This window comes from Chelon labrosus (genome assembly GCF_963514085.1).
Source record: "Chelon labrosus genome assembly, chromosome: 23".
Classification (NCBI taxonomy): Eukaryota; Metazoa; Chordata; class Actinopteri; order Mugiliformes; family Mugilidae; genus Chelon; species Chelon labrosus.
In genome coordinates, this window is record NC_140356.1 from 9713259 (window position 1) to 9725650 (window position 12392).

A 12392-nucleotide genomic window follows, 5' to 3' on the forward strand; every position below is an offset into this window, starting at 1 on the left:
AATGAAAGACTCACATACTTACACACAATCTATCTATAATATACAAAAAAGAATACATAATAAATATTAAAATGGCCACAAGAGAAAAAAGTAAGTCATCGAAAACAATCAGTAGAGAGAGCAAATGCAGGGAAAGTAGAAACAAGACGGTGTGCCTTAAATGTCTTTTTTTTTTTTTCTTTTCTTTTTTTTATCCTTTTACATTTTTTACAAATTGTGCAAGATTTCATACTAAGGCTCTGGTCTTGAAGTGACTGTTGTCTGATCCACACGCATCCTCGCTGTGATACGCACACACATGCATTCCCTTGCACGCACACACACACACACACGCTCACACACACTCCCTGTGCTCTGAGCACTCTGTGGGGTGTAGCAAACCACTGCAGAATAAAAATGGGCTGCTCAGTGTATGGCCTGTGATGCTCATGGGAGCGGACCAGCTTTTAAAAATGGACATGCACTTCACGCTGATGTGAAAAAGAAACACACGAAAGAAAAACCAAAAACTCGCATCTAAAAAAAAAATAAAAAATTTCAGGAGTGAATGAAAAAAAAATTAAATAACAACCAAGAAACATGACAATATCATAACCATTAAGGCAAGAACACCCGGAGTGGCATCAGCAATACTGTAACAATATGATAGTGTTTAGGTACATGGATATGATGAAACATTTAAACTACTTCTTCAATGTCTTTTTTTTTTTTTTTAAGCACAAGGTTGTTCTTAAAAGCAACTTTTTTTAAATCCAAACATCACTTCATCTTTTTTTTTTTCCTCTTTTTTTCTTGTAAAAGGTGTTAGGAAAATAACAATGCCAGACACTAGGGACATATGGATCGTAAAACTACAAGAAAAATCATTTCTAGTTTTAAGTTGCAACTTCAAAACCACACATTGTAAATCCCCCTCCCCCGCCCACAATCCCTCATCGGTGAGACCCCCCCATCCCATCCCCCCCTCCCGTCCCCGTCCCCTGCCCGCCGCCCCGGTAAATGAAAAAGATATCACTTACATTAAAACCATTTCTATCCTCTTGTTGATGGTGTATTCCAACAGTCACCACGTTTTGCTTTACTTACAGCGATTGTGTAGTCTGTTGCAAATTAAAGCATTCAATGTTTCGTTTGGGAAAAACAAAAATGGGAAAAAAAAAAAAAAGTTGTCCTTGCAATTCAACTGTTGACCAAAAGAAACGCATCTTTACATCTTCTTTTTAGTGCAACTCTTAAAATGTAAAACATTTCCAGTGATTCCTTGAGAGGTATCGTTTCTTTGTTTTTTTTTGTTTTTTTTCTTTTCTTATATTTCACACCTCACAGAATAATCTTCAAAATATCCAAAGGTTCGTTTTCATTGTTTTGTCAAATCTTTTTCCTTTTTTTTTCTCCTTTTTTTTTCTCAACTTTTTGCATGTCTGCATTGGCATGGCCTTCCACAATGTCTGTTTACTAGAACATAAACACAGGAGGGGGATCCATACCTCCTGCGTATTCCCATTCCCTTCAGCCTCCACGTTTGATACGTTTCGAACTCAATCACCCCGGCCAAGCCACGTGATTGGCAGTTCCACCTTCCACCTCTGAAAAGAAGGGTTAGGAGAAGGAGGAGCAGGAGAAAACTGGAGGATGAAGAGAAGAGAGATAGAAAGAAAGCTGTACAATGGGAACGAGCCCAGATCAAGATCAATCAGGGTAATAGAGACATAGATGAGGGAAAAAAACCCACAGCAAAACCATCATATAACGCAGTAGGGTTCCCTTGGTAACCTGGATTTTCTGCAGTAGAGGAGTGTGGTGCTGAAGCAGCGCCGGAGCTCCCTGTTGGAGAAGATGCAGATGAAAGGATTGACCCCAGCCTGGGCAAAGCTCATCCACACGGCTGCTGTCAGGTAGCCCCCAGGAACCACAGGGCCCCTTGCAAACACCCGCCAGTAGCAGGCAACCAGGTAGGGCCCCCACAGAGCCAGGAAGAAAAACGTCATGATGTAGAACATCCTACTAATCCTCTTCTCAGTTTTGAACTCATCCAACACCAGTAGACGCCTGCGGCCCGCTGCGTTGCTGTTCTGCCTGATGCCCAGCAAAGTAGGCGGGGTCGGGCCTCGACCAAATCCGGCCAGCCAGTTGGCCGCCGCCTGCCCGCTGGCGCCTGGCCCGTGGAAGGTCCAGTTCTGGCTGACAGCAGGCACAAACTGGACGGGCTTCATCTTTCGACGATCATGGACGAAGAATATAAGCTTGAGGTAAACCAGCTGTGTGGCCAGGAGGATGAGCGCCAGCAGGAGCATGAAGCCCAGCGAATCGTTCGCCCTGAAGGAGCGGTGCTGGAATGTGCACTGGTCCTCCTCCCGGATAAAAGAGTACGTCCCCACGTCTAGCACCGGCGGGAATGCCATAGCCACCGACAACGTCCACACCATGCAGATGACAGCCAAACACGTCCAGAAAGTCAGCCTCTTGGTGTAGAATCGGTGATGTGCGATGGCCAGGTAACGGGTGACGCTGACGCAGAACAGCATGAACGCCGTGTGGAAACAGGAGAGCACACCCAGGAAGGCGATCACCTTGCAGGTCAGTGTGCCATAGGTCCAGGCAGATCCATTCTTTACCGAGGTGAAGACAAAGGGGAAGCAGATGGCGGAGCGCAGGATATCGGAGGCGCACAGATCCAGCAGGAAATAGTAGGGCGCTCGGTGCAGGCTCTTGTCTTTGACCAGCAGGATGGAGATCAGGAGGTTTCCGACCACGCCGACTCCAATAATGAAACCCAGAGAGGTCAGTTTGAGGAACGTGGCGAGAGGAGAGACATTCTGCAAGATGGTGTGGTCCCCTGCATGGCTATAGTTCGCCATAGATGGAGGAGGGATCATAAAGATAGCGGAACAGCTTCAGCCAAGTATCATGATCTAGAGGTGGCAGGGGGAGGCGATAGATCCATTTGGCGGTGTGCTTTGAAGAGGTTTCCAGGCATATAGGCAACCTCTCCTCTAAGGCATCCTTTGTTCCTTTGTCTCATCACACCTACAAAAAATCCCTGAAAAATATCATCCACCCATCAGCATTCAGTCCCAAACAACAGCTGCAATGTTTTCAACTGCACAATCTGGAAATGTGATAACAAAACACAGACACGCACAAAAAAAAAAAAAAAAGCAACAATCACCACATTCTCCCTGTCATTTATTTAATTATTTGCTTTGCATTTTAACATTTGGAGTGCGGCGCTCTGCCTCAGCCTGAGCACTTTGTCTACAGAGAGACACAGACAAACAGACAGTGATGGAGCTTGATTAGACTGAAGCAGTAATCCCTGATAGAATTTTCTTTCACGTGGTTCAGGAATCTCCCGAACAAAGGAGGAAGACAAATTTTTAAATAATGCTAATAAAAAAAAATAAAGGCACAATCCAGCCTTCATTAACAAAGATGCATAGCCTATTTTTTTTTCTTTTTTTGAGTCGCACAGGGTTGGATTTGTTTGAGAGGGGTGGGTTGGGAGGGGGCTGCATTTTCGGCGCACTGTGAAACATTAAGAGAAATGCAGACCAAAATAAAGCGTCCCTTGATCACACCCTACACCCTGCAGAACAGAGGAGGAAGAAAGGCTCTCTAAATCGGCGGATGCCTCGATTTAGAGAAACTCGCCCTACCTCTATGCGCTGTGTGAGGGGGGGAGAAAAAACGACGGAGGGCGCACAGATAATAAAGCGTCCCCCCCTTTTTTTTTTTGTCTGATTAAAGGTTAACTGGATTACTGGTCTTAACGTTAACAAGCGGTGTTCTCATTACTGGCGTCTCTGTTGAGCCAGCCTCCATTTTCCACATCATCTTTTATAATTAAAAACCAGAGTTAAGAGAACATCGCGTGTAACACTGACACTACACGGACGCGTAATTCTGCGTTTTAATGTCGGGATTGGATCGAAAAGGGTGGTTAGGAATGGCAATAACAAGGCTGCTGGCTGCTATATTATGGGATGACCTGCTCAGTATACATATTTGTTCTCTGGCAGACCGCACAGTTTGTTAGAATAACGTGTGGTTTCATAATAAAGGCGTTTACTTACGCGTTCAAATGCGTCCTCCGATTTTCAGTCGAGGGTTTTACGCGCGTTTGGCTCCGATAGATTTCTGTTAAAAACATAGCCGGGTAAAAACGACCGCCTTCGCATCCCGGTCGGCCGGATGAAGCAGAACAGAGTAGCGGCTCCGCACGTCCATTAGACTAGAATAATTTCCAAGTCGCCGCTATGAATTGCCCAGAATCGCAGCCGCCGCCGCCGCCGCCGCCACCACCACCACACACAAGACAAGGCCAAAAAAAAAAAAAAAAAAAAAAAAAAGAGAGAGAGAGAAAAAGATCGAGAGAGAGGGAGAGAGACAGCCGATCACGAGATCAATCAAAACCCCCTACCTGTTGATAATCCTATTTCGTGTCCCTCCCGTCGGTTATTTACATTGCACACGAGTCGAGTTTTTGCTGTTTTGTTTTTTTTTTAATATAAAAAAAGCCCGATTTTGTTGCCTGCCCCCTTTTTTTCCTCCACGGCGAATATCCTACAGTAAACGGAGCGCACTGCGCATGCGCCCTGCATCCCCCCTATTTGTGATCCAAGACGCGTCTTGTCTCTTGTTGCAGCAGCAGCAGCGGCAGCGACTCCGTCTCTCTCACGGCAACATCTGCTCGACGGGGACGCGTTACAACATGGTATCCTCCGGTAACGGGGAGAGTAACGAAGTAACGTTAACGTTTCACTGCTGCCTTGCACACGCAGTGTAGATGAAAAAGCACATTTATTATAGTTTTAGATGTACTTCTCATCAAATATTGGAAAATAAAACATATTTTGCATTAATAAATCATACAAATCATCTTTTTTCTGTTTAGTTGTATCCTATAGTTTGATCTTCTTAATAATAATGACATCCTTTTATTTATTATAGCATAGGATGGCTTTTTTTCCCCCTCATATACTCAGTGCTATATTATTGTAAGTTCTGTTCACAAGGCCACATGTCATTTTATTTCCCATGCACATTTAAAACCCCTTTCTCTGTCTCTGATCGTCTCAGTTCTCGACCCATCCATCCCTTTCCTCTTCCGTTATAAAAAACCTCAGGGACAAAGCTTCATGAGACGTGCCCCCAACCAGAGTTTCACTCCCTGGGATTCTCTGCATCTTAAGTCCAGATTCTTACTTGACCTCACTCCTCCGTCTCCTTTGACCTCTCTGATCCCTTCCCTTTCGCCCCCCTCCCTTTCATCCATCCACCTATTTCCCTCGGGGGCCGTCAACCGGCAAACTTCATCAACTGAGCCTTGGTCTTTGCCGATGAACGTCGACCTTTAGAAGTTAACTCTCACGCAGTTTTAGCTCCAACCTCAAGGTAAGAACGGACTTCCCCCCACGTGCTGTAAACATGCATAATTGACAAGCACTTTGCACACTGTTGTTCGTTCTGCCCGGGCGGCATGATAAATTCATGGGATTTGATTTCTCAGACATGTATGGAGAGCTGTGATGTCACGGGCGGTGTAACAAGTGAACACTGATTCGATCAGCCACTTGTACAGTGCACAAGCGAATGCAAGTAAATCTCACTTAGGGGCTTGCACATCAGTGGGCGGGTGGCTTTGCATGCGCGGTGCTTGGGCTATGAATTAATTATCATCACGCATGTGGGGAATGTGTCATTGCTGGTAACTGAGATAACTTACATAGAGCAGGGGGCACTGTGGATTGTGCAGATCTATTTATTTATTTTTAGAAAAAGATGGCTGTGGGTCGTCACTTTTTAATACGAAAAAAAAATTCTGCATACAAATATAATCCTAACACTGCAGACAAAGCATGTCAAACTAAATGTAAGAACAACCATTCATCTTCAAATCCAATTAGGATCAAAATCTAATAATAATTTTTATCATGATGAGGCTCGGATATTTATTGGTTGATGGTAGATGATCCTCAAAAGGTAAAAGAACAACCTGGGGGCACCTTTCAGGAACCTTTTGGTAAGAGGTATGGTTGTATTCCTGAACTGAAGTTATAAAACCTTCGTTGAAACCTATTCTTTACACTTGCCGAAACAAAATAACACAGCTGCATGATCATTCTAGAGGATGTAGTCTGCAAATCCTGTCAAACAGGACTGAAATCCAGTGTTGGATCACCAAAGTGTTGGTGTTATTCAGCATGCTACTACAAAGGGGTCGTCAAAATAATAGAAACGTGCGTCGGAGCAACGTGACACAGTTCAATACTGATTCAAACCACGGCCTCCAAAATGAAAACACAGCTGAATCGACGTCTCTCTCTCTGTTATTCTGAACAAATGCTGAATACCATGACCTTCGTGAAGCTAAGATTTCGATCAATGAGGCCGTGAACAAAAAAATACATGATCAGCAGCGATTGTGATGCGGTCTTTGTTAACGTCAAAGATGCTGAAACTGAGCTGGCTCTGGCTGGTTTTAGTCATGTTTCGTAATATTCGGCTAACAATGTATGGACTGTGGCGTCTTTTATAGTCAGACAAAGGCTAACCCTGGACTTTGAGCAAAACTCTTCAAACAGCTCAAGGCAACAATATTCTGAGGATGTCTTAAATGCTAATCTCCAGGTAGGTATACTTTTGACATCTTGATCTGATTGAGTGCGTAACATTTCACAGCTCATAAAAAAAAGGACAGTAAACTGCGGATCAGTCAAACATCATAGACATTAGATGTGAAAAGCGTGTAAATACATTTATTCCTCACAGAGCTGCTTGTTTTACAGGGACAGGATGCAAACTCTAGTAACGTTGTGCTTCAAGCAAATGTTTCATAGTGAAAGCAGGAAATCACAGTGATCACTTCAGGTATGAGGAATACTACACAAGCACATACAGGCATCTTTGGGGATAGTCAACAATAACTGCAGCAGTCTTTTTCCACACTGAAAGCAATTTTTCTTTGGTCCTTAATCTCAGCAGAGAAACCAAGGATCAGTTCCTGTTTTTGGGACTTCCTGGATCATTTCACCCGTCTCCAACTCCACGTGGTTCCCGCTGAACTCCCCGCATTCATTCCTTTAAGGCACGTTTCTTATCAGTCGTTAAGACACAGACATTGTGCTAGAAGATCCGTGGGAGGTCGCTTAATGATGTATAGGATTGTAACAGCACGGGACAGGTGCGTTATCCCAGGAGCCCCCCCTTCTTCCTCTGATGATCACAGCTGTCCGTTCCGCCTCCGCGCGTACCAGCCGAGGCAGGCGCAGAAGCCCACCACGGTCAGGATGGTGCACAGCAGCAGGGCCAGAGCGTCGCCCGCGTCGTAAGCCTCCGCCGGGGGGATCAGGGTGAAAAGCAGCAGCCAGAAGAGCACTGCGGCGTCGGGAATTGCAAGTTTGAGAGCCATGTTTCCGCTGTTGCTCCTGTTGACTTTCGGGAAGCTGGAGCGCCTGCGTCGAAGTCATATGACAGACCGGACTTCCTGGTTCGCTCAGCCAATGGCGGCGCTGGTAAATATTAACCCTGCGTTTTTCTTTCCTCTCTGCATATCAGCAGCCATGTAGTCTGTAGCACAAAAATATGACAGCACAACACATCTGTTGTTACTTTTATTTTTTTTTAACCCCCCACATAAACTAACCCAAGACTCCAGCTCTGTGATTATTCCACAGCGAGTGGATTTGTGACACTGTCCCCCTTATTAGAGACGATTAGGCTGACAGGCTGTCAGTGCTTCATGTGTCTACCCCTCAGGCCCTGCTATAAACGAGGGAGTCCGTTTTACAGGCTCGTCAACCGCTCTCTCGCGTCTGTAGCTTGATATTCCCCCCGACAAACACATGTTGACATGCATAGGCCTGAGCTGTATGTTCCTCGTGACACTTGCTGGTAAAGGTCAGAAAAAAAGAAATAAAAAAATGTCAATCACAGCCACAAGACTAGCATTTACCGCAATATGGGCGACACTGGCTGACTTAAGGTTTGTGAACTTCTCAGATCCGTTTGGCTGCTCTGACTTCCCTCCCCCAGATCTCCCGAAACACATGAAAAGGCCTCAGCGTTGCGGTGAGTAAACACGCCAACGTACGTCTCACCCCTTGCTACAAATTGTTTGGCTTGTCGAGCTGCGCCGAGGGTCTATGTCTCTCTGTGTGCTCCCCCGGGGCGCTCTGTCTGTAATTTAATTAGTGCGCACAAGCCAAAGTAAAATATTGACCTTGTAAGGCCGCCATACCTCCGTACCTGCCTGCTCGGAGCAAGGAGATGAATAGGCACGCGTTCCCTCTGCGCGCTCTTCTTGCTTTCACCTCATACGCTCCCTCTTGCTTGCTCCTGCTGTCTTTTTGGCAGTTTGTCTGACATATACACACATTTATTTTTATTTTTTTGTGTGTGTGTGTGAGTCCTGTCTGATCTCTATATGGCTGCCTCCAGCTGGCCACGTGGCAATTTGAAGCCCGTCAAAGAACTTTAAAAACGGCCGTATCTGGATTTTGATTGGGAATCTGTCCTCAAATTCAGTCTATGTTAATTCATTGGCATATCCACGCAGCAGCAGCGGCGGCGGCACTTACACCGGATTCCTGCTGTATTGGTAATTGATCAGTGGGAGGATGAGAGAATATCCAGAAATGAGCGTGTCTGTCTAACAGGTTAGGACAGTGACATTAATCTTCCCAACTTATGTGTCCTGCATCGTAATGCGCCGCTCAGCACCTGGAGGCAACCGTATTTAAATCTGTACACTCAGGAGGAGACTGAAAAGGGTTTCTGTGCAGCATGTGCTGTATATGCACCGGTGGGAAAACAATATATTTCCAAGACTCAGTCACTTCAAAGTGAAAATTAAATTCTCTTTTTTTGTGTGTGTGAGGAAATATAATAAAACTGTGATGCTGCAGCTTCTATGTTGACTGCAGCACATCGTATTGCTGTATCGCATAAAAACATTGATGCAAGAAGTATTTCTAGACTTTTTGGGCATGCACAGCATTACTGTTAGTGATTTAAACGTCAAAAATCTGTCATTTTCCTGTTAACTTATAAAATATATTAAGCTATGGCGCGTAATACCTTTGTACAAGTACTTTACTTTGTTTCCGTCCACTGAGACAGCAGTTCACCCATCCGAATCTTGTTCATGTAAATCAATTTGTAAATATGACAAGTTAACTTTGTCTACCGAGTAGCACTGTGATAGTTTGAAACATCAGGACTAAGTGAAAGAGTCAGAAGTCAGATCGTTATTCTAAGCTAAGCGGGACCTTCTCTGTGTGAAATCATGGATGGACTGAAGGTTTCTGGGAGGGGGGGCAGTGCATGGTACTCCAAAATCCTCTCTAAAACGCTCAGACGATCAATACATCAAACTTCGCTCACTGAGGGATAGAAAAGCAACTTAATCACGGATAGAGAATTCGCAATGAAGGATGCTTGAAATCAGCCAAAGTCCTGTCAATAGAAGGGTGTCTAGTAGTGTCTAAGAGGGTGAGTCGAGGTCTCTGAGCAACTTATCAGGAGGGGAAACAAGGCCAAACGCTTGGGGCGTAATAAGACATACCGGCATTTCACAGTTTGTGATGGAAACTAATGAATCCAAGTTTAAGATGTATGGCAAGGTCAGAAAGGTGTGTGGAAGGAGACAAACAGGAGAGGGAATGATACTGCAATCAAGCCCATGGAGTAACATGTTAATGTTTCATGCTTGGTGATGGGGTTCAGCACTTGCATTGACTGAATACATAACACGGCAATGGGTGAAGCGAACACATACACCGATCAGCCATAACATTATGACCACAGACAGGCGAAGTGAATAACATTGACCATCTTGCGACAATACAATGTTCTGCTGGGAAACTATTGGACCTGGCATTCGTGTTGATGTTACTTAGACCAGCCCAAGGGTGTCAAAAAACATGAAAAACAGCACAAGGTGTTGACCTGGCCTCCAAATCACTAGATCCCAAACTGATCAAATATCTGTGGGATGCACTGGGACAAGCCTGATCAACAGAGGGGGAGTCCCAACTGTTTTGGAGGCAAAAGGGAGACCTACACAATATTAGGAAGGTGGTCATAACGTTATGCGTGATTGGTGTACATGGTTTTAAGGCACTAATATTTTCCCCCTGAACTGATTATTAAAGGATTATGCCACCTCTTTCGATCCAACTGAAAATTCTTTCCATCAGTCTGTTCTGACTGCAGCTCCCCAGCTGCCATCCACTGCCCGTAAGTTGTCCTGTAAACTCAGCACTCTGTATGTCAGCCTGTGATTCAAATCATAAAATAGAACAATATACAAAGTGCTCACACTACATGTGATGTGATGCGGGAACATCAATCCACCGCGGTTTAAGTGCTCGAACTGAAATGATAACAAATCGTTACCAACGCTGTCACCTTAAAACTTCCCTCCTCTGGAAAGCACAACTGCAGTAATAATAAAAACGAATAAAAATGTACTTAATCATAATCTCTCTTTGCGTTTGTGTGTTTCCAGTCACTCCACTTTTATATTATTTCCTTCCCTTGTAAATTTAGTAGACGTTTCTTCCCCTCATTCGGGTTAAAGTGCCACTTCACTCGCTGCCAGGAAACGCTGGCTCACCTGGCAAGTATCGGCTTCTATAAAAAGGTCAATCTCAACTTGTGTTTGCATTTTGTGCTGAGATGTCAAATCTCGTTTGTGTCAGCGTTGCTTGCGGCGTATGTGGAAGCTGTCTCGCGTACGAATAAAAGATCCTATACAGATAACGTATTATCTTTAAATTTTCTTAATATGAAATGTGAACCAATAATTTTAAATAAATCTCTGTCTGTATCTTGTATCTTATTTGTTGTGCTGGCGTTATCTGTCCTCAAATGGTTTTCGAGGTGCAACAAACAGAAAGGGCCACTTTTTTTTTGGAGCCCTTGGTTTTGTAAGCATCATCCATCCTCAATTACTTTCCGCAGCGGCAAAGACAGAGTTCCACCTTCACCAAACAGCACAAAAAACATCTCTCCCTGAAGATTAATTATGTTCTGAAATTGGTTTCTCAGAAAACACTGAAAAGCTGACCCTTTAAAGCAATTGCTGCCTTTGTAGTGGCCCTGTGCACCATCCATAATGAATTGTACTGTGGGGGACATGACAAATGGATTTTCCTGTGTCTTTTGTGGTGGTGTTGGAGATGTTCAAATGTTTAAGAGGGCTTGAATCAACACCGGGAAAAGAAAGAAAGGGCAGCTTGGTTCTGCATAACACAGTGTTGGACCACAACTGACTCACACGCTGTTAGGGACGTGGGATGAGCTGAAACACATCACAAACCTGCAAAAAGACGAATGACGCAGGGTAATTATCTATTCATATTGGAAGCTGAGAGGGAGTCTGAGGGTGGATGCTTCACAATCACGCTTCAGAGTGTTACGCTGACAGTTGTATAATGCTCCAAAGGGTAATCAATTCATCCTTACATTGGTGCTTTGTTTTAGCAGACACTCACAATTTGCTTGAGATAATTCATCACGGTGAATATTGAGTCATCTTTTTTACTATTATGCCACGGTAATGTTATCATCGCATATTTGTGAAGCTTTAACCCTCCCTCTCAGTGATATTCTGCCAAACCAAATCACATTCAGGAGTTGGGAAAGCCAAAAATAAAACACCAATGTTGTACGAAAATATAAAGCGAACGGGAGGATGTGTGTGTAGAAAGTGAAAACCGTTTCTTAGGTTTTCCCACCAACACCAGAGCACGGGGAAGAAAAAAAAAAACGGAGCAGCACCTGCAGCCGTGAAGAGATGACACAACAATGTGACTGTCGTGATTGATTTCCCACCTCTCAAAAGTTACTGTCTCGACAAGTTCATTTACTGAAATGGATTAAAATTAATGGCTTCCTGGAAGGTGAAACATCAATCTGCAATACTGTATAAAAATCAGCGCGCACCACATAAGGGCCCGTGTGGGGTGATGTATCTGGGTCTGTGTTAATTTATTGAGGGTAGTTTTTGAACAGGGACGTTCTCTGAAGCATTTTCTCCAAACCACAAATCAATCTAAAATGCTTTGAACAAACATGTTTTAGATTTGTAGTCAATGGTATAGAGTTGGCTAATTTAAACCTGCTTCTGTGACTTCTCCACTGACGCCTGTGAAAAACCTTCAGGCTCTTTAGCTCAAGTTCAGCTGATCTCCACTGGGTGTGAGCCGGTGGTGTGAGGTAGGCCTGTTTTTCTCTATAAGCTGTAGATGGAAGTGTGATGAGAGAGAACCAAAACAGAAATGTTGCACACTGTAAAACCAATACAATAAGCTAAAAGATGCCAAAAAGTCTTTTAGAGATAAGAAACTGTATAGGCTGCCAAGAACTTTTCATGGATTTGCGACCTC

At 44.1% G+C, this 12392-nt stretch overlaps 1 protein-coding gene across 1 annotated transcript; it reads right to left on the reverse strand.

Annotated features, from left to right (window-relative positions):
* Positions 1 to 1662: 1662 nt before the first annotated feature.
* On the reverse strand, positions 1663 to 3045 carry gpr85 (G protein-coupled receptor 85). The gene has a single exon (XM_084573091.1). It carries the CDS (start codon positions 2874 to 2876, stop codon positions 1743 to 1745), a length of 1134 nt encoding a protein of 377 aa, XP_084429217.1. The 5' UTR covers positions 2877 to 3045; the 3' UTR covers positions 1663 to 1742.
* Between the last annotated feature and the right edge of the window lie 9347 nt (positions 3046 to 12392).